We start from the raw sequence: 26,896 nt of genomic DNA, 5'->3' as shown, positions 1-26,896 counted from the left end.
GCCAGGACGAGGCGTGGCCGGCGCGGGAAGGGCGGGGCCGGGGCCGGGCCGCTTCAGGCGCCTCCAGCCGATTCCGCCAGGGGCGCCGGCACCTCCCGCGCCCGCCGCCCGACGGGACGCTGGCGGAAGGGGGCGGGGGCGTGACCGACTGTCTGGTTCTCTGGACAATAAAGTTTAGAAAGTTTGAAGAAGGAGGAGAAAAAAACCTCCCACGCCCCTTCGGCTATCCTGGCGCGGACGCCTGCGGCCCAGCACATACAGAGCTCCAGCAGCAGTGTGCTCGCGGAGGCGTGGCAGGCGCGCCGGAATGGGAGTCACCGTGGACGTGCACGAGGTGTTCAAGTACCCCTTCGAGCAGGTGGTCGCCAGCTTCCTCCGAAAGGTATTCACCCAGCTCCGTCTCGGCCGGGGCTCGCATTCTCCCGCGCTGCCCCGGTGGCTCAGCGGTCTGCGCTCCGGGCAGCGGGCGCCCGCAGCTCCCCTCACCCCTCTGCCCGCTTGGAGGTCCACACCCACGGTCGGTCTCCCCTTCCAACTGCGGGTTTCGCCTCTGGGATGTGCTGGGCGAGGGCGGGGGTGGATTTCCTTGAGAGCTCCCCCACCAGGATGAGGGAAAGGCTCCGTGCGCGGCAACACGTTCACACCCTGCCCCAGCTGGAGGGAGAGTCGCGGGGAACCCAAGTTCTGGAGCCCCGGTGAGGCTGCACGGGGCTTCTCGATCTCTCTAGTACATCATTGACTCCTTCAAAGCTAGTGGAGGCTGTTGAAGCCGTCATCTACCACCTCACCACTTTCTCTTTCATTAACAGCTTGGGACTTTGGGCAGTCCCCATGCCTTAGTTTTGTAATATGTAAAATGGGAAAAATAATAGTAACACCTCAGGAGTTGTGAGGATTCAAGTGAAATAATTCCCGTAAAGTGCTTATCACAGTGACTGATGCTTGCTAAGTTCTTTAAAATATATTGTTGTTGTTTGTGCTGCTATAACTGTACACCCTAGCCTCAATATTCAGTGGCCCTCTTTATCTCAAGGGCTGCTCCTGGGACTGTGGCTCCTAACAGTAGAATGGGAAATTTCTTTCTCGTCTGGTTCTGCCTTTAGTTAGTTCACTTGATGGCCTTGGTCAAGGGTCATTTTCTCTCTAGGCTTCAGTTTCTGCATCTAAGATGTGTCCACTTAAAAAAAACGCACAACCGAAAAGTTGAGAATTATGTTTTATTGGGCAGACTTGCTGAGGACTTAAGCCTGGATACAGCCTCTGAGATAGCTCCTTGGGGCTGGTCTGAGGAGGTAAGGGAGGGGCCAGGATATATAGGAGTTCAAACAAAAAAAAGGATAGTTGACCATCCAAAGATTACTGCTAATTAAAGAAAACGGGACATCTCAAGTTAATGAAATTAGTGTTTTTCTGTGTATGGAACAATGCAAGAGTCTGGGTTCATTGAAATTCATTTGATAAGTGCCTTAACTATCTAGGACCTGTATCCTGTTTTACTCTGTCCTGAATCCCCTCAGGGTGCACCGCTGGGGATGGCTGCAGAGGCTGAAGGACTTATGGCCACAACATCGTTGGTTCACTGAAATGGCAAGTGACATTTTTTGTCCACAGATGAGTGTTGTATCAGATCTTCTTTCGGCTTTCACGATCTTGAGGAAGATTTGCAAGAATTGTAATTTGCCTTGGACAGCTGCCACTGGCAGTGCTCCCGGTGTGCCACCTGGAAGCCGGGAGATGGATTGTTTTAAGTGATAAGACCTGACCCCCATTAGAGGATGCACTTGGGGGCCCAGGTCACAAAGGAGTGAGTAGGACCCTGGTTAACATGATGTTGCCATGGAGGCCTTTTTGGCGGGGGAATGTCAGCTGGTTAATATTGTTAATTATCTCCTGTATGTAGTACCTGGTACCTACTAGGTGCTCAGTACAAGTCTGATGAATGATGAATGAATAAATGAATTACAGATGTGCTGTAGACTTTGCCTTAGGCTAGGCTTCTGGGTCCTAAAGAGAAAAAGCCAACACCCCATTTTTGTTTTAGGGCTGGCACTTTGGAGTGTGGATTCTCCAGTGTCACTGCCCCTTTGGAAAGCCTTTCTGGATTGTCCTCATCAGGAGGCAATCTCTGCCTTGTCAGAGCTGGAGGGACACTTTGGGCCTCAGTGACCGTCTTCTACAGTGTTGGGTAGTTACTACTGCATGTGTCTTTTCCCTCATTAGACTCTAATCTTCCTCGGGGTAGGTCTCACTCCTGAAGAAGCACGAAGCTCTCATTTAGAGAGTACTTGGCATGTGTCAAGCTTCTGGGCTAAATGCTTTTCTTTCATTCAGCAGGTGTTTAGAGACACTTTGTGTGCCAGGCTCCGTGCTGGGTGTAGGGCACCACAGACAGACTCTCTTCTCGTGGAGCTGATGGTCTCTGGTGGGTGAGACTGACATTAATCAATGATTAACAAGTGAACACGTAACTCCAGCTGATGATGTGTATTTACACAGGGAAAGTTCACAGTGCTGTGAAGTCCCGGAGGGTGGCATTAGGGAAGACTTCTTCGAGAAAGTGACATTTGTGAAGTGATGGCTGAAACGTGAGACGAGTTTCCTAGGCCAGCGGGGCGGGGGAGGAAGTGCTGTCATACATTATCGTTTTTACTCCTCCCAGCAGCTTCAGGAATTAGTTATGATTGACTTCCATTCCATGGTCTGGAGAAACTGCGGTTCAGATTCCAAGTTCCCACAGCTAGCAAGTGGGAGAGCCAGGATTTCAACACATCTGACTCTCAGCTCACACCCCCGAATCGCCAGGCTGTGCTGCCTTGCACATAATAGACACTCAGCTAATCACTGAGGGAATACAGTGCTGTAGAGTCTACTTCGTGTGCTCTTTATCCAGTCTCAGTTTCCTTTTGCCTGCAGTCTTCTCTCAGGGTTTATTCATCTCCATCCGGTTGTGCCTGGTCTAAGGGTATAGCTTTGAAGGTGCGAGGGTGAGAAAATACATTGTTTTGGTTATCTGCTGTGTAACAGATCACCCTAGTGATTTAGTGGCCTAAACCAATGGTAAGCTTTTGATGGAAAGCTTTTAATGCTCACATTTCTACGAGTTGACTGGGCTCAGGTTTGCAGTTTTTAGGTGCCATGTGTTATAGCTGAGGTTGCTTCTATAGCTGGGTTCAGTTAGGATCTGGAAGAGTTTTTTTTTTTTTTCTGCGGTATGCGGGCCTCTCACTGCTGTGGCCTCTCCTGTTGCGGAGCACAGGCTCCGGACGCGCAGGCTCAGCAGCCATGGCTCACAGGCCCAGCCGCTCCGCGGCATGTGGGATCTTCCCGGACCGGGGCACGAACCCGCGTCCACTGCATCGGCAGGCGGACTCTCAACCACTGTGCCACCAGGGAAGCCCTGGAAGAGTTCTTATACAATACTTAGCAAAGTGCCTGGCACATAGTAAGTAAAAACTGAGGAGGACATTTTGGAAGGTAAGGCTAGGGAAAGTGGAGGAGAACATTTGCAGAAAAGGTGTAGGGGTGGGACAGTGTTATCTCTATGGACATTACACTTGCATTCTTTCTATTCACAAGGTAGTCCTTCAGAGATCCCTGGATGGGGCTATGTGACTGTCTCTAGGATGTCAGTAAATTCAGTTGCTCTGAGAATTTTCACCTTATTTTACATTATTCATTCTTTTTTCTTTTCTTTTCTCTCTCTCTTTTTTTTTTTTTTGGCTGCGCGGCATGCGGGATCTTAGTTCCCTGACCAGGGATCAAACCTGTGCCCCCTGCAGTAGAAGCGAGGAGTCTTAACCACTGGACCACCAGGGAGGTCCCCACCTTACATTATTTAAAGCCATGAACTGGAAGTCAGTAGACCTGGGTCCCAATCATTGTGCTTCCTTCATTAAAAGCAGTTTTGAGGTGGCCTTGGGAAACAGTTTTCACCAGCCTATACTGTGCCCTTGAGCAAATTAGAAAGGGGCATCATCTAGGTGGTCTACACCCATAAGCTCACAGTAAATGGGGCTAGTGGGAGGTGTATGGGGCTACTTATGCAAGTTAGAAAAACGTGCTCCTTCTTCTACTAGGTGCCCAATGGCCTGCTTGACTGGAAAACCTTGTGCAGTGAGCAACATGCACAACCTTATGAGACAACCCTACTGTCTTAATTTCTTATCTGTGAAATGATATGCTATGTACCCCACCAGTCTCCCAGGATTGTTGTGAGTTTCAGATGTGTAACAGTTTGACAAGCATATGTTTCTTTTAAAGCATAAGGTAGTAAGAATGATCCTTTTGGCAAAATAGCTTTTATTTTTCTTTTAGTCTTTTTGTATTTTTTTTTTTATTCAAAGGAAAGCACTTGGCAGAAGGGACAATCGTAGGATCTCTGGGAAGCATTTAATCTGATTTTGCACAATGGTATGTTTGAAGGTGCTACAGCACTGAGGAAGTTCTATTTTAAATAGAGTCTACTGATCTCTGGCTTTTGGTATGTTAGGGCTTGCCTTCCAAGTTATAATATCCTGCTATTTTTAAAACCTGAGGAATGTTTGCTCTTCTTACACCTGCCTGTTGGATACTACAGGCAAAATATTAGCTACATGCTTTCAAAGCTAAGTGGCACCTTGAAAGCAAACACCACAATACTCTTTGTTCGTGGAGTGCAATGTTTCTCGTTGAACTCTTCATGGAGGAGTGCTGTGAAAACCAAAATGGTTTATTCATAAGATGCTAAACTGTACTTTCCATGAACTACAGTGTCAGTGCTCTTGACAGTGTGTTTTGGTTTCTTTCTTTGAATGACTCTTAGCTTTCTAGTTCTCATCGTTTATAGCTGTTTCCTTCCTTCTACTTAAAACCATCTGCAAAGAGAACACACTGTTGCATAGATGGATATAGCAGCTGATAGGCTTACTCATCTCTGGAAGCTAACATGGGTCCGTTTAATGGGCTTGCCTTGCATGAGCTGGATTCCTAGATTTTCTAAAAATTTCTTCCTAAAAGACTTCCTAAATTTTGTCTACCTGAAATTTAAAGTCATACAAAAGGCCATTATGTGGCCTGGATTTTTCTTGTTTATTCTTAAATGAGGCCAGAGAAGCTACAGTTTTTCTTAGCATAGAGTTGTTCAGGTTGATTTTCTTGTTATGCTGTAGGTAAAAGAGTCACTGTGAATAGAGTGTAAGCTTCATGGGTGGAGATTTTATCATCTGTTCCTGATGTATCTCAAGTATCCAAAGAGATCCCGGAACATAGTAGGGACTCAGCAAATCCTTATTGAATGAATGAGTGAAATACTCTCTTCAGAATTTAGCCTTATGTAATTTCAGACCGAAGCCCGTGTGGATTCTGTAATATGTCCTTACTTTGGGTACTGTAATCAAATGGACAGATCAAAATAATTTCTTTGTTTCAACACAGTGGCCTCGGATTTTATTCATTCTAGCCAGGAGCTTGATGTTGTGAACAAAATGGTTTGAATGTTTACCCTTAAACTGAGAAAGGGGATTTATGAATGGCTATTTCCGCTTAGAGTAGAAAGTTGATTGGGTAATTAATAATGTTTCCATTTGTGATCCTATTTTTTCTTCCTTGCATATCTGACGTGTGTGTGGAACACCTCTCCCTACAGAGCTCCTGAAATATTGGCAGTGGACCCGTATTTCCAAAATAAGTGATTTGAAAATGATAGGCCTGGGTTAGCATAATGGTTATTTATCTTTTTGTTCACACTATAATAGTCTTTCTTCACTTTTATCTTCCTATCCTCAATTCTACTTGAAAATTAGGCGCAACGGGAAGAAGGTGAAGACAGGAAGAGCGTGGGCTCTGACATCAGCCAGGTGTCGGGGTGCTTCTAGCTGTGTGAGTTTGGGCAAGTCAGTTCATTTTTCTATGCCTCAGTTTTATCATCTGCATAATATTAATAATATCTTCTGGAGTTGTTGGGAGAAAGTAAGTTGGATAATGCGCACAGTTGCATACAATATACATAGTTTAATGTCACCACACAGTAGGTGCTTTAGTACTTGTTTAAAACAAGTACTTTTAAAGTACTTGTTAAAAATCGTTATAGTAATACTAACAGAAATAATTTATGACATGTAAATCCATGAACTTGAAAATAAAAAGCTGAGAGAAGTAGTCTGCAGAAATCGTTTTAACTTGGAGTAATTAAAGGGAGAGTAAGCATGAATAAAGGTGCGTATTTGAATTATGACTTTTTTTTTGTTTGTTTTGCGGTACGCGGGCCTCTCACTGTTGTGGCCTCTCCCGTTGCGGAGCACAGGCTCCGGACGCGCAGGCTCAGCGGCCATGGCTCACGGGCCCTGCCGCTCCGTAGCATGTGGGATCTTCCTGGACCGGGACACGAACCTGTGTCCCCTGCATCAGCAGGCGGACTCTCAACCACTGCGCCACCAGGGAAGCCCTGAATTATGACTTATTTTTAAAATGTCATTTAAATAATATTAAAGCATACTTAGTGAGTTACCTAGTAGAGGTTGTGGCTTAATCAGTGCCTGAAAGATAGGAAAATTTTAACTATCAAAGTATAGTAGTTAAACATTCGTTATATTTCTCCTAATAGAAATCCACAATAGGTCTGTGTATCATTTGGCCCTTGGGAGATGAAAAGCTAAATAAAACATAGCCCTGGCCTCAAGGAGCTCACTGTCAAAGGGGACAAAGGGAAATAAATTAATTTTTGTGATAAGTGCCTTCTCAGGGGCATATCACAGACATACAGTGTGGCGCAAGATTCATGTTTTAATTATAAATCTGTAAGAGCTTTTAGAGTACTTAGAGTTTGTTGCCTTTTTTAAAAGTAAGTATTCTCTCTATTCTCTTCTCCAATGTGGCGCTTTCCCTAATGCTAGTGGGCAGGGATGTGTCAAGGAGTCCTTGTCGTATCTTCTACAAATTCTGCAATGGTAAAGCATGAGCTTGTGAGGTTTTACTAGTCTAGGAAAATAAGAAATATCTTCTAGTAATTTTTGAGTAATCATTTAAATATATCTGAATTGCAAATGGACACTAAAAGTATACTTAATACGACACCACAGTAAGTTACAAGATAAAGACTGAAGTCTTGAAAGTAAGTTTTCAAAAATATTGAGTCATTTTTTAGTAGCAAAACCAGTAAGGTGCCAGGTGTTACACTTTACATAAAATTATTTCCTTGGATTCCTATAACAGCTCTTTGAGGTAGATTTTTTTGTTTTGTTTTGTTTTTGTTTTTCTAATTTTACAGATGAGAAAACTGTGGCTGACTGAGATAATTTGCCAGAGACTCCCATAGGTGGGCTTCACCTGAGGTCTCTTAGATTCTAAAACTCATTCTGTTTCCCAAACTGTCTTTATTTTACTTTCATTTATTTCTTAACTTTTCATTTAGAAATAATTTGACTTACAAAATGTTGCAAAAACAGACAGAAAATTCATGTCCTTAACTTCCTCAAACCACTATATAATTTTTAAAATCAGGGAATTAACACTGATACCGTGTTAACTGTCCTATAAACATTATTCACATTTTGGCACTTGTTTACTAATACGATTTTTTTTTAGTCTAGGATTCAATCCAGGATCCCACATTACATTTAGTTGTTGTATCTTAGTCTCCTCTTCAGTTCCTTAGTGCTTTCTGGACCATGGTGCTTTCCAAGAGTACTGATTAGTTACTTTGTAGACTTTGTAACTTTAAATGCATTGGGTTTGTGTATGCATTTTTTTAAAAAAATAGATCTTTATTGGAATATAATTGTTTTACAATACCGTGTTAGTTTCTGTTGCACACCAGAGTGAATCAGCCATACGCATACATATGTCCCCATATGCCCTCCTTCTTGAGCCTCCCTCCCATCCTCCTTGTCCCACCCCTCTAAGTCATCGCAAAGCACCGAGCTGATCTCCTGAGCTGTGCTGCTGCTTCCCACTAGCTATCTATTTTACATTCAGTAGTGTACATATGTCCATGCTACTCTCACTTTACCCCAGCTTCCCCCTCCCTGCCCCCGTGTCCTCAAGTCCATTCTCTATGTCTATGTCTTTATTCCTGCCCTGCAGCTGTGCTCATCAGTATCATTTATTTATTTATTTTTTTAAGATTCCATGTATATGTGTTAGCATACAGTATTTGTTTTTCTCTTCCTGACTTACTTCACTCTGTATGACAGACTCTAGGTCCATCTATCTCACTACAAATAACTCAATTTCATTTCTTTTTATGGCTAATATTCCATTGTATATATGTGCCACATCTTTATCCATTCATCTGTCGATGGACATTTAGGTTGCTTCCATGTCTTGGCTATTGTAAATAGTGCTGCATTTAATGTTTAGGGAAGAGGATTTTCCTTGGTGTCACAATTGTATGAATGATTCTTTTTAATACACTTCATTATGTCATTGCCAATTATTGGGACATTTTGGTATGAATGAGCGTGAAGTGACGTTGGTTGGCCTTTGTTTAGAATCATAACTTGTCCCACCAGAAGGGCCTTTGAGGATCATCTGGTGGTCTACCACCCGGGCTTCACAGATGGCAGCATCACAGTCTGCACATCCTGCCTCCTTGTCCTTTGTTTCTTCTACTTCATCCTCCTACTGCGAAGGCCAACGAACAGCGGTTCAAAATGTCTGTTGACTTAAATGTGTTTAGTCTTTGACATTTTGACTCATCATTTGGTCTTGGTATAAAGTCAACTTTGCTTTTCTTTTAAGATAGACAATAGTATGTAGCTCATAAAGGGAATTTGGCACAGCTCGCAGTGATTTCTCTGTGTAGTTAAATGCCATATCTCTTTTCAACAGCTCCATCCCTTTGTGTGTACATGTTTGGCATCAGCCTGGGTAGCAGAGATTCCCTTAATGCTTATAAAACTGATATGTTAATATACCAGACTTACTTTAGGTCTCCTTGGCCTTCTTTGAAGGACTAATACAGATATATCAGCTTAACTGCTTCCTCGTGCTCTCTTGGATAATGCCAGTTGGAAGTTGGTAAACAATGGCTTCTTTGGAGGTCATTGACTTTTTTGGTGGGAGTATTATAAAAGGCAGGCATAGACTTCTGAGCTTTTTGGAAAGTTGTGTCTTTCTTTTTTTTTTTTTTTTTTTTTTGCGGTACGCGAGCCTCTCACTGTTGTGGCCTCTCCCGTTGCAGAGCACAGCCTCCGGACGCGCAGGCTCAGCGGCCTAGCTGCTCCGCGGCATGTGGGATCTTCCCAGACCAGGGCACGAACCCGTGTCCCCTGCATCGGCAGGCGGACTCTCAACCACTGCACCACAAGGGAAGCCCCTTTCTTTTTTTTAAAATATTAATTATTTATTTATTTGGCTGCACGAGGTCGTAGTTGCGGCATGCATGCGGGATCTAGTTCCCTGACCTGGGATCGAACCCTGGCCCCCTGCATAGGGAGTTTGGAGTCTTAACCACTGGACCACCAAAGTCCTGGAAAGTTGATATGTTAATAACTCCTTACTCTCTTAAGAGTCGGCTTTATGAAAGCTTATTATATTTTCCCCCTGTAAATAAGAAACGTAAATATACCCTATCTTCATGGATCTACTCCCAGAAATATACTGAATGTTATTCCTGTAGTTAGATGGACTCTATTTCTTGACCTCTCACTCTTCATAGCTATGTATTTGTTTTAATGTGTATTTTGTTTTTTACCCATTATTTTGAAATTTTTGGCCTCTTGCCTTTTTGTAAAACACATGAAAGCAAGGTATATGACAGTGTAGGAGAGTCTATGTTTTACTCTTGTTAGACTGTTACATACATATAATATAAGCAGTGATATTTGCAACACATTTATGTCTTGGGGAAAGGGAAGGGATTAGTTTATACATTCTGTGAAGAATGTAAAAATTATAAGTAAATTCAGAATGAACTCAAATATACCTTGAAAAATCCCTTGTGTCACCCAGAAAGTATGGCAAATGTTCAGAGCCCTGTGCAGTAATTATTAGCCACTGCAGTTTTTGGTCCCCTGATTGAGGTCCAAGGATGGCAAGGGTTTTTGGTAGATATTTGGGTCATCAGTCCACTTTGCTTCCATGAAAGCCACTAGTGTGGAGCGGGGACCGGAAGATCCCAGGGTTGCCCTGCTCGTGTGCAGGTCTTAGGCCATTATGTTTTTAACATGGAGACTCCTTATCTTAACACTTGTTAAGAGATTTACTCATTTTGAGGAGGACAAAATGAGATAATACATATGGTGACCTCTAATACGGCACTCTGCACGGGCAAAGTAGATATGCAATTAAGTCTTTGATGGGCTTGATCCTGATCTAGCTTAACCCTTTCCACTGTCACACTGTGTTTGTACAGGTGTCCAGAAAAACCCGGTCACCTGCTTCCTGTCTTCCCAGTTGGCATTCCTGGTGGTGACCCTCTCTGAGCAGCCTTCCCTCTCTCGACCCCTTATTAGCTGACTTCAGATACATTTTTGTGAATTCAATCATGAATATTCAAGTTACCACAATATGGTGTCAGAAAATTTTGAGTAATGCCAGGTAGGGGGCGCCTCAGCACAATAAATCTTTATTTTAAAAAAAGTTAAAATATGTGCCTTTCATGTCATGGTATTTAGCTATTGTAAATAAACCTCTGATTTCTTTTTCCATTCTCGTATGGAAGGAGACTCGAGGCTCGCGTCTCTTCAACTCCAAAAGTAGTTGCATAGGAAAATGCCTTGAATCTTGCAAATGAGTTTACTGGAGTGAATAGCTTAGGATTTCTTGTGTTTGGCTGAGGCAACTTCCATTTTACTTTGTAATTTGCAAGAATTGTCGAATGAGTAACCCTTAAGTATTTTACAATGGTTCCTCTTCATGATTTCCCAAGCCCCTGTTATCCCTTAGTCTGATTTATTTTCGCCTTATACATTTTATTTTTTGTTTTTCTGACTAACGTGTAAACTCTCTAAGAGGCTACAATTTTGTTTCATTACTCTGTCCCTAGTGCCTGGAACAGTGCCTAGGTAGTCGGAAAACTGTTAAGTGAAGGATAGTGTCACTATTATTTAAATCGATACCCTTCACCCTAATAAGCAGATATTAAAGTTATAGAAAAGCGTGAGTAAAGCATTTGAGTTTATAATCTTTAGGAATTTCACTGATAACTTTGTGAAGTAATCAGAACTTGGGAACTTTTTATCATTAGCCTTCTCTGGTGATTATGTTTCCAACCTCTTTCATAATTTAGTTCAGTCATCTTCCTACAGCTTACGGTGTATTTATAATATTCAGTCAGTCAGGATGTATTGATGGATCTAATAAAATGAGTAAAATAGAACTGTAGTAGAGGCAATATTCTCATACTCTTATTTTACCTTAGTATAAAAGTTCTGATTTCTATACACACACACACACAATAAAAATTAAAGGCATCTGTGTGAGTCTCAGATGTCTCCCTCACTTCAAGGGTGTTGTGTAAGTGAAGCCCCCTTGCTGAGGGACAGAACAGCTAAACCTCACCCCCTGTGATGGACATTATGTTCAAAAAAATACTGAAGGTTAAACTTGAAGAAAACAAGCATTGTAATTTTGAGCACTTTTTTCTGGAGCAAACATGAATGAATGAATACATAAATATTTAAACAACCATGTTGGGAAATTCCTTGGCAGTCCAGTGGTTAGGACTTGGTGCTTTCACTGCTGGGGCCTGGGTTTGATCCCTGGTCGGGGAACTAAGATCATAAAAGCCGAGTTGTTGATTTGTTATCAAGATTGCAGCTGCCCGGATGGGAGTGTGACTGGCAGAGTTTACGGCATGGGGTGTGATGTGGTGTTGAGGATGCCAAGGACTGAGCCCACTGCTCGCTTCATAGATTGGTTCCCCTGGTCCTCGAAGGGAGTAAGGTTTAGTTTCCGCATTGGTCCCGGAGGTCAGCAAGATTTATCTTCCAGATTGTTCATTCATTTGGCAGATATTCATTGAGTGCCTGCTATGTGCCAGACACTGTGCTGGCTGGTGGAGATACAGAATTCCTGCTCTCGCAGAGTCTGTGTTCTTATCCCAGGTCTTTTGGGGCCACAGATATCTGTAACAATGTGTGAAAGTGATGGATCCTTTTCCCTGAAAAATCAGTCACTCAGTCAACCTCTTATACAAACTGATGCATGCAGACACAGAGCTGCCGTGGGATGGGGAAGAGCCCTGCTCACGGAGTTTTGTAGACCATTTCCTGGGTTCAGAAGGCTTAAAGCTCAAGCTTACCAAGTGGAGGGCCCTGTCCCCTGCCCCCCCCCCCCCCACCCCGAGCCTGTTCGCTGCTCTCATCTACCCCTCAGCACCTTACGGTGTTTTGGGTAAGACTTCCCTGTGATTTTCCTTTCATGTTAGATCGCATGATGAAGCAGTAGACCTCTGGGAATAGAGCCTGACAGGCGCTCAGCAGGCGTGGTCAGCAGCCTGCTTGTCGTCTGGCTTTGAGGACTTCTACTGTCTGAGTCTCTTTTTGCATCTGAGCAGTGCAAAGGGTGGGGTTTGAGTGACTGAGGTGTTTGAGGGTAGGTTAGGTGGGCAGGCCTTGAAGGCAAAAGAAAGTATCTGTGGCTGAATTACAGTCTTGATGCTCATTAACTGGGGGATTTTGAGCAAATGACTTAGTTTATCCAAGCTTAATTTCTCACAGGTGAAAGGGAAAAAAAAAAACCCAGAATGTAAATCATGGAATAGTTTTGAGAATTAAACTGAAATAATATATTAAACTGCCTAGGACAAAAATGGTAGCTATTATCAGTTTTTTTTTTCCATAAATTTATTTTTGGCTGTGTTGGGTCTTCGTTGCTGCGCGCAACCTTTCTAGTTGTGGCGAGCAGGGGCTACTCTTCGTTGTGGTGCACGCGCGGGCTTCTCATTGCGGTGGCTTCTCTTGTTGCGGAGCACGGGCTCTAGGCACGCGGGCTCAGTAGTTGTGGCGCACGGGCTTAGTTGCTCCGTGGCATGTGCGATCTTCCCGGACCAGGGCTCAAACCCATGTCCCCTGCATTGGCAGGTGGATCTTTTTTTTTTCTTTCTTATTAATTAATTAATTTATTTTTGGCAGCGTTGGGTCTTCGTTGCTGCTCGTGGGCTTTCTTTTTAGTTGCGATGAGCGGGGGCTACTCGTCATTGCCGTGCGCGGGCCTCTCATTGCGGTGGCCTCTCTTGTCGCAGAGCACCGGCTCTAGACGCACAGGCTCTAGAGTGCAGGCTCAGTAGTTGTGGCGCACGGGCCTAGCTGCTCTGCAGCATGTGGGATCTTCCTGAACGAGGGCTCGAACCCGTGTCCCCTGCATTGGCAGGCGGATTCCTAACCACTGCGCCACCGGGGAAGCCCTGGCAGGCGGATTCTTAACCACTGTGCCACCAGGGAAGCCCTGTCAGCTTTTTATTAACATGAAAGTGTGTTTCAGGGGAATTTAATCAATAAATAAACTTATTTTTTTCTTTATTGAAATATAGTTGATTTACAGTGCTGTGCCAGTTTCTTCTGTACAGCAAAGTGACTCACCATACACATATATACATAAATAAACTATTGAGCACCTGGCATAGACTCCTTCTGTGATTATATTCCTGTGATGCTGACCCAGCCACCAGGCAATAGTAAAGGACAATAGTGAAGGAATTCACTATGTATTGATACTAGGCCTGATTTCATTTTGTGGCTCTACCACTAACCAGCTGGGTGACCCTAAGCTTTCTGATTTTATTTAGTTTCCATTTAGTTTCTGAAAGATGGGATAATGATATCCCATGACCCAATCACAACAGAGAGGCTGATTTTAGAAAAGATCATGCAAGTAAAGCATTCAACACAGTGCCTCATACAAAGAACACACTTGATTTATGTAAGGCTGGTTCAATATTAATAGTATTATTTATTAATTAGCTTAACCTAACCTCCCCGTCTCCATCCAGAGCTAGGTTGACTCCAAAGGTTTCTCCTGATTTCATACAGGTCCAGTTGATGACAGCATCTACTTACCTATTCCAAACTAGTAAAATTAAGACGCTTGATTGAAAACTGGCCTTAGAGATTCCTTGGATAATATTTACTGTTTCTGCAAATAACTGGTTACTGTGAAGTAATTCACTTTGGTAAAAAAAAGAATGGTAATTTTTCTTTATGTGTTTTCATTTAGTATCCAAACCCCATGGATAAAAATGTCATCTCTGTAAAAATTGTGGAGGAAAAAAAAGGTAAGTGCTACTGATCTTTGTAAAGATGTGTGTCTTTGTGTGTGTGTGTGGCCTGTTATATATATATATATTTTTTTGTGGTACGCGGGCCTCTCACTGTTGTGGCCTCTCCCGTTGTGGAGCACAGGCTCTGGACGCGCAGGCTCAGCGGCCATGGCTCACGGGCCCAGCTGCTCCGCGGCATGTGGGATCTTCCCGGACTGGGGCACGAACCCGTGTCCCCTGCATCGGCAGGCGGACTCTCAACCACTGCACCACCAGGGAAGCCCTGGCCTGTTATATTTTAAACAGGTATATTAACAGGTATAGTTCTGTATTCGAGGCGACTGATAGAAAAGAGCACCCGGCATTTCCAGCAGTAGAAGGCTTGCCTTATGCTCTTGTCACTTTCTCCATTAAGAATTGATGACAGCTGTGACAGTTTACATTTTTGAACACTTAATGTGTGCCAGGCACTCTTACTTTTATTAACTTAATCCTCAGAACAATGAGGTCACATGGCTATGTCTCTTGATATATTCGTATATCATTTTATAGATGGCAAAATAGATATTACTAATAGCATGTATATGAGATGTGACTATAAAATGATTGGATTATGGAATCAAAACTGCTTAACAATATGGTTCAGTATTGACTAGAGTAGGGCTTGACAAATTATGCTTGTGTTGCCTGTTGTTGTAAATAAAGTTTTATTGGCACACAGCTATGCCCATTTGTTTATGTATTATCTGTGCTTACTTCCTTATCACAACAATAGAGTTGTGGTAACAGAGACTGTATGGCCCACAAAACCTAAAATATTAATATTTACCATCTGGCGCTTTACAGAAGATGTTTACTGATCCTTGGACTGGAGTGTAGGAGTCTTTCCTGTTCTCTGTCATTTACATCTCCGGTAGAAGCGTTTTCACTGTCAGTGTTTGAACTCGAGAGCTGGCAATGAAGGAAGGTATAATGATGCACATCATCAATGTGTAAACCTTTGAAGACACCCAGGCTCGGTCTACCATGCTCTTGAACCTTCTGAGAAAACGTATGAGATGTTCATTTCGTGACCCTGAGCCATTCTCTCTGTTTGGTGAAGAGAGAACTGTCTTTGCGAGGGTATTTCCTGCACTTCCGTAACTCTGTAAATATGATTAAAAGCTGTTTTCTCAGGTACCTGCACTCGTAGGAGAAAGGTTTTATATGGCATTAGAAAAGTCTGATTTCAGGTCCTGATTTTGTTACTATCTACATGAACTAACTTCTTGGAGGCTCTATTTCTTCATCTGTTAAATGGGAAAATAATAAGAAACTGCCTTTAGGTTGTTGAGAAGATCAAATGATAGAACAATGTGCATATTTCTAAGTGGTTAATTATAATTTCTACCACTGACAGGGGCATCTTTGCCTCTGGGAGTGGCTCATCCATTTTCACTACGTGTACTGCAGACATTGGATGAGATGGCCAAAGGCATGCCAGTAGGCAGAGGAGGTGAACCCATTTCTCACCCTACCAACAACTTCTGGGCACTCAGGGTGTTTGCACTAAGGTTCAGGGCTGTTATAGCCAGAGCTTTGAGAAACTGTAGGAACATGCTGAGTCACAGTAATTCACAGTAATTCAGAGCAGAAAAACACATCAGAGTTTATATTTTTCTCTGATTTGGTTTCCTTTTTTTCTCAACTCACATTTATTGTTTTTTTTTTTTATGTCCCTAGTGCTATTCTGTAAACTTCTTTCCAAAACAGAGTAGTTCCAGCCACAGGGGGTCTGCTCCCCTACGAGGGAAGAGTATGCCCAATATAATTAATAAGAGGTTTATTCAAAAAGAGTCATGTACCAAAATGTTCACTGCAGCTTTATTTACAGTAACCCAGAGATGGAAACAACCTAAGTGTCCATCATCGGATGAATGGATAAAGAAGATGTGGCACATATATACAATGGAATATTACTCAGCCATAAAAAGAAACGAAATTGAGTTCTTTGTAGTGAGGTGGATGGACCTAGAGTCTGTCATACAGAGTGAAGTAAGTCAGAAAGAGAAAGACAAATACCGTATGCTAACACATATATATGGAATTTAAGAAAAAAAATGTCATGAAGAACCTAGAGATAAGACAGGAATAAAGACACAGACCTACTAGAGAATGGACTTGAGGATATAGGGAGCGGGAAGGGTAAGCTGTGACAAAGCGAGAGAGAAGCATGGACATATATACACTACCAAACGTAAAATAGATAGCTAGTGGGAAGCAGCCACATAGCTCAGGGAGATCAGCTCGGTGCTTTGTGACCACCTAGAGGGGTGGGATAGGGAGGGTGGGAGGGAGGGAGACACAAGAGGGAAGAGATATAGGAACATACGTATATGTATAACTGATTCACTTTGTTATAAAGCAGAAACTAACACACCATTGTAAAGCAATTATACTCCAATAAAGATGTAAAAAAAAAAAAAAAAAGTTTAAATTTGTAGCCAGAAACCTGTGCTTGAAAACATGTTTGGTGCAGAAGGTGGCAGAATCAGATTCTCCATCGTTTTGTTAAAACATTCTCTTCGTTGGAGCTGAGCAGGGGGCTCACTGGCCATGGCCATTGGAGTGTTGACATTGATAGTCCTGAGCAGTGAACGATTTACGATTCTTTTGTCCTTGAATTTAGAATGTGCAGTGTGAGTGGCTAGCTATTTTATCCTTATTCCTTGCTCACAGATATTTGCAGGGATTTGGCCCAGAAAAGTGGTCAGGGATGCTGGGTTTTGAGTTAAATATTTTCTCTGGGAATTCTACATATAGAAAATTGAGATTGACATTAAAAGTTTTATTGACATTAAAACAAGAATACATTTCCGTCAGTTCTTTTTTGAGTGTAAAAATTTTCTGTTTCTAGATGTGTCAACAGGGATCATCTATAGAAAGAGGATTGCAGTCTGTCAAAATGTGGTTCCAGAAATTTTAAGGAAGGTAAATTCATTTCAAAATTTAATCAGATTTGGTGTAACGTTGGGTGTTTTCCAAATAGTCATGGAAAGAGATAGCATTTTCTGATGTGAAGGAGTGTTAGAACTTCCCCAGTTCTCCTACCTCAGAGCCCTTCTAAGGAAGAAATCTGTCTCCTGTCCAACCTCAGTTTTGACAGGTGCTACCAGAGAGTTTTTTTCCTGTCTGTTCTGTCTCTTTTGTGGAGGGCTCTTAGTGTACATAGAGATGGGCAACAATTATTTTAAAAGATACTTTGGACATTTTGCATGAAGTGGCCATATTTTCTAATCTGTCCGTGGTTAGATATGACTCTTAGGTAAGAATGATCAGAAGTGGGCAGATGGTAAGTATTAACTTCAGTAAGGAAGAGAAAAGCTTCAGTTTCCATTTTACTGTCAGTAAGAATGGTTTTGAGAGTATAGTGTTTTCAGCACCCTCTGTAAGTCTTTTTGTGTGTGTTTCTGTAAAGTAATGGTATTGATGATGAAATCTTCATGATAGCAAATTGTTTTCTCTCTTTGAAATCCTTGAGCACTCTGGTGATTGTTGGAAAAAGGTGAGTGAAATTTTTAATCACATTGCTTTAACCGTAGAGGGATTATTGACAAGAGTCCTTTTAGAATCATTAGGAAATAGAGGAGAGTGTCTTGCTGCGTACTTTTAAAAATGTCTCCGTCTTTTCAACCTGGAAGTGATCCTGTGTGTGATATAAAACCCACTGGGACTCCTGCCGGTTAGCTTGCAAATTGCTTTGCTGTGCTGTATGTAGAAAACATGGCAGCTTCCATCACTTTCTTATCGTGGATTAAGACTCTGTTGCTTTCTTTAGTGGAAAGAAGGCTGATATGACAATGAAAATGAACTTTCTTTTATTTTCCAGATAATAATATGTTGCAGTATGTGCAGCAAATTATTGCTGGCTTTTTCCCCAGAGTGTGTACCCTGCCTTTGCCCTGTATACATGCTTTGCATCTATTATTTAAAAAGGCATTCAACTTTGTCTTGTATCTCCATTCTTAAATAATTTAAGAACACCCTGACTTGTACAATTCTGCCTTTGTAGCTTTGCATGTTTCCTCCACCTAGGAAAGCATACATTTCTAGATATTGGGCAGAGTTTAAAATGAAGAAAATAATTTATCTGATACTGTCCTGCATGTGAGCCCATAAGTGGGCCCAATTAGAATCCGTCAATTTAAGAAGGCCATAACCAGCCCTAGAGGAGACACGAAGGAGGCGGATACTTTGCTTAGTGTTTAGCAGTTAGGGGAATCAGGCCAGGGACTATACAGGCTGTGTAAATCCTGGGCCATTTGCATATCCTTACCAACATTTAGTAAGGTCATAGTATGTTTGATTATCAAGGACTTACCGCCATTGGTGAGTCGTCATCCGTATATCAGGATCACTTGTCCTCTTAATTCCCTAAGACTAAAAGCAACTCTGGACACAGTCCTTATGTAGCTTGTTCCTCCTAAATTCAGAAAACCATCTTCTGTCTTTTGGACAGGTGAACATTTTAAAGGTACCTAATGTCCAGTTAGAAGAGGAATCATGGTTCAATCCTCAGGAAAGGAACATGGCTATAAGGAGTCACTGCCTTACGTGGACACAATATGCATCCATGAAGGAAGAGTCTGTCTTCCGGGAAAGTATAGAAAATCCAAATTGGTAAGATCACCTGTGTGTGTGTGTGTGTGTGTGTGTGTGTGCGCACGCGCGCATGTAGGTTGGGTGCGGGGAAGCACAAATGAGCACGCATATTAAAAAGCTATGATTCCATACTTATAACCTCTGTTTACAACTCACATAAATTATGTACTATTAATTTTTAATCACACAAGTAATCAGTAAATAGATTTCCCTTTGGGGGAAAAATGACAGCCCAACTCCTTTCTGACTGTCCTATCCAATTTGGTGCCTTTTTGCCTTCTGCAGAGGCAGTGAGTGTTATCAGTGTATTGAGTATTCTTCCAGACCTTTAAGAGATACCTCTAGATACTCATAGAACCTGCATAGTATGGTTTTGATTATCTTTTTTACATACATGCTTTCATTCTGTGTAAATCATTGTGCACTTATCTTTTTTGTTTAGTAGAATGTTTCTAAACTTTATCCAGTTGATGTCTGTAAAATCTAGCTTATTCCTTTGACCTGCTGCATAGTGTTCAATCCTATCATTATACTACATTCTATTTAGCTGTTTTCCTTTTGGACAGATGTTCAGATGGTTTCTAGTTACTCTCATATATATAAGCAGTACTGTAATATTTGTGAAGCATACCATCCTTGTATATTCTATATGTGAATGTTTCTCTAAAGGAGAATTGATTTTGTTATTGAAATATAGTTGACATACAGTATTATGTTAAAGGAGAATTTTTAGTTGTCAGGTTTATTGAGTTATTATTTACATACAAAATTTATTCTTCTTAGTGTACAATTCAATGAGTTTTGGCAAACACACACATATACAGTTGTGTAACCATTGCCACAATCAAGCTACAGAACACTTCAGGTAGATTTTAAAGAGCTATATGCCGGGATAATTCCATGAGGAAAGAGTATTCTTTTCAACAAATGGTGCTGGCACAATTGCATATCCACATTCAAAGGAACGAAGATGGACCTCTATCTCACACCAAATACAAAATTAACTCAAAATGGATCAAAGAACTAAATGAAAGAGTTAAGACTATAAAACTGTTAGGAAAAAACATAGGTGTAAGTCTATGCGATCTTGGATAAGGCAGTAGTTTCTTAGATATGACACCAAAAGCCCAAGCAACAAAAGAAAAAAATAGGTAAAATTGACTTCATCAAAATGAAAAACTTTTGTGCTTCAAAGGACACAGTCAAGAAGGTGAAAAGACAGCCCAACAAATGGGAGAAACTATTCGCAAACTGTATAACTGATAAGGGTTTAGTATCTAGCATATGTAAAAGACTGTTACAACTCAGTAATAAAAAGACAACCCAGTTAATAAAGGGGCAAGGCATTTGAGTAGATATTTATCCAGAAAGGTATACAGATGACCAATAAGTACATGAAAAGATGCTCAACATCTTTAGTGTTTCGGAAAATGCAAATTGAAACCACTTGGAGATACCGCTTCAAACCTGCCAGGATGGCTGTAATAAAAAAGAGACACAGTAACAAGCGTTGGAAAGGATGTGGAGAAATTGGAACCCTCGCACACTGCTGGTGGGAATGTAAATGGTGCAGCTGCTGTGGAAAACGGTTTTTCAGTGCCTCAAACAGTTAAATGTAGAGTTACCACTTGACCCAGCAATTCTACATTGTATTGAAAAAATCCACAAAAATTTGCAGGAATGTTCATAGCCCCATTATTTGTAATAGGCAGAATGTGGAAACAAGCCAAATGTCCTTCATCTGATGAATATATAACCAAATGTGGTATATCCATACAATGGAATATTATTCAGCCATAAAAAGAAATGGAGCAATGATTCATGTTACAATGTGGATGAAGCTTGAACACACTGTTTTCAGCGAAAGAAGCCAGTTACAAAAGACCATATATTGTTTGAGTCAGTTGATTTGAAATGTCCGTAACAGGCAGATCCATAGGGACAGAAAGTAGATTAGTGGTTGCCATGGGCAAGGAGGACAGGAGAAGAGGGAGTGAACTGCTGATGGGTATGGAATTTCTCTTTGGGGTGATGAAAATATCCTGGAACTAGCGTTGATGGTTGCACACCTCTGAAAATACTAAGACCACTGAACTGTATACCTTAAAGGGGTGAATTTCATGGTATATGAATTATTCCTCGATAAAAGAAAGTTATGTGGCTGGTTCTCAGGACATGCATCTTTTAAGTTTATACAGATTCTGTCACCAATATATTAATAAGTTAATTTGCACTCTCAGCAGCAGCACATGAAAGCTCATTTCCTACAATATTGCCAGGACTTAATATTAACATACTTTTTTATTTTTGCCAGTGTAATGGGTGAGAATGATTAATTCCTTTGAAATAGGTTTACAAACAAAAGCAAACTCTAACAAGCACCACATGTTAATAGTGATTATTGCTGTGAACTGTGATTTCAGAGGATAATTTACTGTATGTTTTTCTGTTCTATATGGTTTGAGATTTTTATTTACCTGTCATTTTAAGGGAAATAAAGCCCTCAAACCCAAGTAACTAAAAATCAGAAATCTAAAATCCGTCTGAAGCCCCATCACTTGTTCAAATCATTTCTGCTCCCCATAATTTTGGTCCTATAGTGATAATTCTAGAATGTTCCAGCAGCACACTGGGTGAGTATGAATGCCAAGTCTTATTAGCGTCTGAGGTAGGCTTGCTCTGAACCACCCACTAGCTTTTTTCTTCTTAGTCTCCCACATGTCAAGAGCTTCACATAGAACATAGATGTTTAGGATTAACTATAAAAGTTGTGGGTAAAGAATAGAGCTTTTCTTCTTTTTTTGTAGAAGTAGTAAAAGGACAGAATTGGCTGATTTTATGCAAAAAGCACAGAAGTCTTTCATATACCTCATTTTAGCCTCATTTTATCAGCTACCTGGGCTGTCGGCTGGTCTGAAAAGCAGTACTAAACCTTCATCAGTTCTTTGTAGAATAATAACTGTCCTGGAGAATCCAAGAAAATGTCCTGCAGGACCTTTTTCCATTGTGTGTTTTTAAAATTATTTTTTAAATAGTCATTCTGATTTTGGAAAAAATGTTAAATGTATCTTGTAAAAAACACTAAATTCAGGGAAAAAAGAAGCAATTTTCATCATCTAACAATAGTGTCTGTTTACATAACTTTCTTTTTTTTTTTTTTTTTTTTTTTTGCGGTACGCGGGCCTCTCACTGTTGTGGCCTCTCCCATTGCGGAGCACAGGCTCCAGACGCGCAAGCTCAGTGGCCATGGCTCACGGGCCCAGCCGCTCCACGGCATGTGGGATCTTCCCGGACTGGGGCGCGAACCCGCGTCCCCTGCATCGGCAGGCGGACTCTCAACCACTGCGCCACCAGGGAAGCCCTACATAACTTTCTTGGTCCAATCCTAATGGCGTTTAGATTGTTTCTGATTTTTCGCTATTATGAAGAATGCTGTGATGAGATCCCTATGATTACATATATCCTCACTTATTCAATGACCTTTTAAGGTCGATGGGACAGGTGGGATTTCTGGGTCAATTCAAAGGTTATGTGCATTTTATATTTTGATGCATATTACCAGATTCCTCTGTAAAAAAGTTCGACCAACTACAACTTTTCCTTTCTTTGGTTTGTTATGTTCCTGTCCTCTGCAAAACACTCTCTTTTTAATGATTGACACAGCAGGCCAGTATTTATTGACTCCTATTATGTCAAGGTCAAAGCTAGATCCTTCACCTGAGGTGTTTTGAAGCTAAGGTTAAATAACTTACCCAATATGTGACCCCACCTTGAGCAAAGTGGTGACACAGGAATATGGACATTTTTAAAGGATGGACTGAATCTCAATCACAGCTGTAGGTTGCTTTGGATTCCAGGTTATGGAGAATGGGTTTTGTTCTTCTGGCAACAAGCAGTCACACAAAGGTTTCTGAGCAGGGGGTGATGTAATGACAGCTGTGATTTAGGCTCTGGGAAACATGTTTTCTTAGGTCTTGACATGGATTTAGAAAGGCATTTTAGGTGGACATTCTAAATGAGTGGGGAATCTTGGGGGGACATGAAAGAAAGGACCCATTATTATTTCCATTCCCCTCCTTTGCAGGGAATGTGAGAGTAAGGGCTATCCGCTGCACCCAGAAGAGGAAATATGGACAATCTTTTTTTAAAGAAAAAAAAATGCTGTCACGGCTGCTGAGTCTAAAATTAGACCTTCAAGCTGTGTGTTGGTTAGCAGGTGTGGATGTGTGACGGGAAACCAGATGTCATTCTGTCCCTGTGCGTGACCCGTCGGCTCAGTGCAGGGATGGCCTGAAATGGGTTTCCCGTAGAATCTGGCCAAGCCTTGATCTGTGTCTCTTTACTAGATCCAGTTTTGGCTTTCTGCTGACGTCTCTGCAGTTGTGGCACCTTCTTGGGCAAGAGCTCCTTCGGTCTTTCTCTGTCTGTGTATCACACAGCTGGGTATTTCTAATGTGCTTTCTTCCTTTATTAACTTCATTGGGCATTTTTTCTCTGCAGTTTTTATGGAATGGAGTTTACATCCTTTTCAGAAGCTAGAGTGATGTGATGTTTTGCACTCATCTCAAATTTTCCAGAGTCCAGCTTGGCACTCCATGCCTCAGAGACGTCCTCCTATATTAGTTCTGTCCCTTCTCCTATACCCATCAGGCCACCTTCCACAGCAAATTACAGACACCCTGACTCAGGTGATTCCAGCCATCACTTATTTATGTTTACTAGGTGCCAGCCTCTGTTCTAAGTGCTTGATATATGTATGTATTTGTGTATATATGAGTTTATATATATAAATTCATTTAATTCTCATAGCAGCCCTATGAGGTTGGAACTATGATTATGCCCATTTTACAACTTGAGGCTTAGAGAAGTTAAGTAACTTATACTAGCTAAGATGGCCAGTAAGTGTCAGAGTCAGATTCAAACCCCAGGTGGTTTGGCTGCAGAATCTATGCTGCTGGCAATGACGCTGTCCTTCCTCTTAGTAAGGAGCTCTATTATCTCATAACCAAGTGGGGTACAGTTTCATAGTTGTTCTTTCAGCTCCACCTTTCCCTGTGTATCCGATTTTTTTTTTCAAGTTTGTTTAGCTCATGGCTGCCAGCAGCAGCTAGGGTAGCACACATACTTGTCCTCATTTAGTGAGGGAAAGAGACCTGTGAGAGTGAGAGAACCCATCCCAACCAAGAGGGAAAAGGCCTTTCCCTGAATCTCTTTGCGACAGCCTCAGTCACCTGCTACCTCGTGGACCAGTAAGAGTGATCAGAGGCTGATACCGGCTGACTGGCCCTCACCAGTCAGGATCTGCCCCTAGAGCTGGGGTGGGATCCCTTCCCTCTGAAACACATGGGCTGCATGGGAGAGGGATGGGCACCTGGACACAAACACCACTAGAGTATAGTAAGAAGGACCACTGCATACTGGTTTTCCTCTTCAACATGGTACCCATTGTCTTTGTTATGCTTTGGAAGTGATAAACACTACAGCAAGTGAATACAGGGATATCTCTGTACCAGTCATCGGGCCTCCCAAGGGACAGGAACCAGGAACTAAGGCAGTCTCACAGTCTCTTGTCTTTCCATACCTAGCTCAATTGTCCAAAATAGAGATCTACTTCATTACACAGGCAGCCTGGCTCCTCCAGGCCCGTGCAGGGTCTCTCCTGTCCTGTGTCATGGTAACTGACTAGATTCTGGGGTTAGAAACCACCTCTGAAACTAAAATTATATGCCCTGGCACAATTTATTCCTCTTCTCTAAGCCTCAGTGTTCTCATCTGTACGATGGGGATGATATCCGTACCTTGGAGGGCTGTTGTGAGAATCAAATGAGTTGGTACATGCAGAGAGCTTAGAGCAGCACCTGCCCATAGTGGTCAATAAATGTTATTGCTCAACATCGTGACTTACTGTTGCTATCATCCTCATCTTCTTAAAAATTCACATGACTTTTGATTCTAATCCTAAGCATGTGCTATTTTAATACAGAAACAGTGTTTATGGTTATTTCCATCACGCCGCAGGGAGATGTTCCACGTTGTGGTTTTGCATTCCCCTGGTTCACCGTCTCTGGGGGTATGAGCTCCTCAGTTCGAGAGTCATGGGAGTAGGAACACTTCTCTGTTAGTTCCAGAGTGAGGTCAAAGCGCTGGAGAGCATAGCCTGCAGGGCATGGATTGAATTCTCCTGGATTTGGGGTTCTCGGCACCTGCTATGACCAGGGCTGCTGTAGACCCAGGACTGACACGCGCAGTGCTCTGAGGAACTGACTGGGTTTCCAGAATCAGAGACGCTGGGGGCGAGGCACAGCATGGCCTTGGGACACTTGGGCCAAAGCAGAGAATAGAAAAATGAATCTTAATCTGAAATAAAAAAAATCAGAAGTCAGCTCTCGGGGAAACGTGCTTTATTTTTCTTTCTTTATTTATGTATTTGGCTGTGCCACATGGCCTGCGGGATCTTCCCTGACCAGGGATCGAACCCCAGTCCGCTGCATTGGGAGCACTGAGTCTTAACCAATGGACTGCAAGGGAAGTCCTCTGCTTTGTTTATTATGTAGAGTAGGATACAAGCATTTACTCTTGGAAGTGGGGAAAGGAGTGCACTATTTTAGATTTTTCAGAATGAAAAGTCATGATTTCTGCCCTCTGAACATTACTTTCCAAGATAAATGTATTAATTTCTTACTCTTCTGTGTTTGCTACTAGACATTTTAATTTTTAAAAATTTTTAAACATCTTTACTGGAGTATAATTGCTTTACAATGGTGTGTTAGTTTCTGCTTTATAACAAAGTGAATCAGCTCTACATATACATATATCCCCATATCTCTTCCCTCTTGTGTCTCCCTCCCTCCCACCCTCCCTATCCCACCCATCTAGGTGGTCCCAAAGCACTGAGCTGATATCCCTGTGCTATGTGGCTGCTTCCCACTAGCTATCTATTTTACATTTGGTAGTGTATATATGTCCATGTCACTCTCTCACTTCGCCCCAGCTTACCCTTACCCCTCCCTGTGTCCTCAAGTCCGTTCGCTAGTGGGTCTGCGTCTTTATTCACATCCTGCCTCTAGGTTCTTCATGACCACTTTTTTTTTTTTTTTAGATTCCATATATATGTGTTAGCATAGGGTATTTGTTTTTCTCTTTCTGACTTGCTTCACTCTGTATGACAGACTCTAGGTCCATCCACCTCACTATAAATAACTCAATTTCGTTTCTTTTTATGACTGAGTAATATTTCATTGTATATATGTGCCACATCTTCTTTTTCCATTCATCTGTCGATGGACACTTAGGTTGCTTCCATGTCCTGGCTGTTGTAAATAGAGCTGCAGTGAACATTTTGGTACATGACTCTTTTTGTATTATGGTTTTCTCAGGGTATATGCCCAGTAGTGGGATTGCTGGGTCATATGGTAGTTCTATTTTAGTTTTTTAAGGAACCTCCATACTGTTCTCCATAGTGGCTGTATCAATTTACATTCCCACCAACAGTGCAAGAGTGTTCCCTTTTCTCCACATCCTCTCCATCATTTATTGTTTGTAGATTTTTTGATGATGGTTATTCTGACTGGTGTGAGGTCATATCTCATTGTAGTTTTGATTTGCATTTCTCTAATGATTAATGATGTTGAGCATTCTTTCATGTGTTTATTGGCAATCTGTATATCTTCTTTGGAGAAATATCTATTTAGGTCTTCTGCCCATTTTTAGATTGGGTTGTTTGTTTTGTTGATATTGAGCTGCATGAGCTGCTTGTAGATTTTGGAGATTAATCCTTTGTCAGTTGCTTCATTTGCAAATAGCTTCTCACATTTTGAGAGTTGTCTTTTGGTCTTGTTTATGGTTTCCTTTGCTGTGCAAAAGTTTTTAAGTTTCATTAGGTCCCGTTCGTTTATTTTTGTTTTTATTTCCATTTCTCTAGGAGGTGGGTCAAAAAGGATCGTGCTGTGATTTATGTCATAGAGTGTTCTGCCTATGTTTTCCTCCAAGACTTTTACAGTGTCTGGCCTTATATTTAGGTCTTTAATCCATTTTGAGTTTATTTTTGTGTATGGTGTTAGGGAGCATTCTAATTTCATT

General features: G+C 41.8%; 1 protein-coding gene across 2 annotated transcripts in view; it reads left to right on the top strand.

Annotated features, from left to right (window-relative positions):
* Window positions 1-254: 254 nt before the first annotated feature.
* PRELID2 (PRELI domain containing 2) overlaps window positions 255-26,896 on the top strand; it is a 703,347-nt gene continuing 676,705 nt past the window's right edge. For both annotated transcript variants that reach the window (XR_009563301.1, XM_060295473.1), the window contains exons 1-5: window positions 255-382; window positions 14,134-14,191; window positions 17,073-17,146; window positions 17,697-17,720; window positions 18,675-18,835. Coding sequence is in view for 1 of the 2 variants with exons in the window: in XM_060295473.1 (XP_060151456.1) it covers window positions 308-382; window positions 14,134-14,191; window positions 17,073-17,146; window positions 17,697-17,720; window positions 18,675-18,835 (392 nt within the window). In the remaining variant the exon portion in view is untranslated. The remainder of the gene's footprint in view (window positions 383-14,133; window positions 14,192-17,072; window positions 17,147-17,696; window positions 17,721-18,674; window positions 18,836-26,896) is intronic.

The sequence above is a fragment of the Globicephala melas genome, chromosome 3 (genome assembly GCF_963455315.2).
Source record: "Globicephala melas chromosome 3, mGloMel1.2, whole genome shotgun sequence".
Lineage (NCBI taxonomy): Eukaryota > Metazoa > Chordata > Mammalia > Artiodactyla > Delphinidae > Globicephala > Globicephala melas.
Note: the sequence above shows the minus strand (reverse complement) of the source record. Positions and strands in the feature narration are given on the sequence as shown.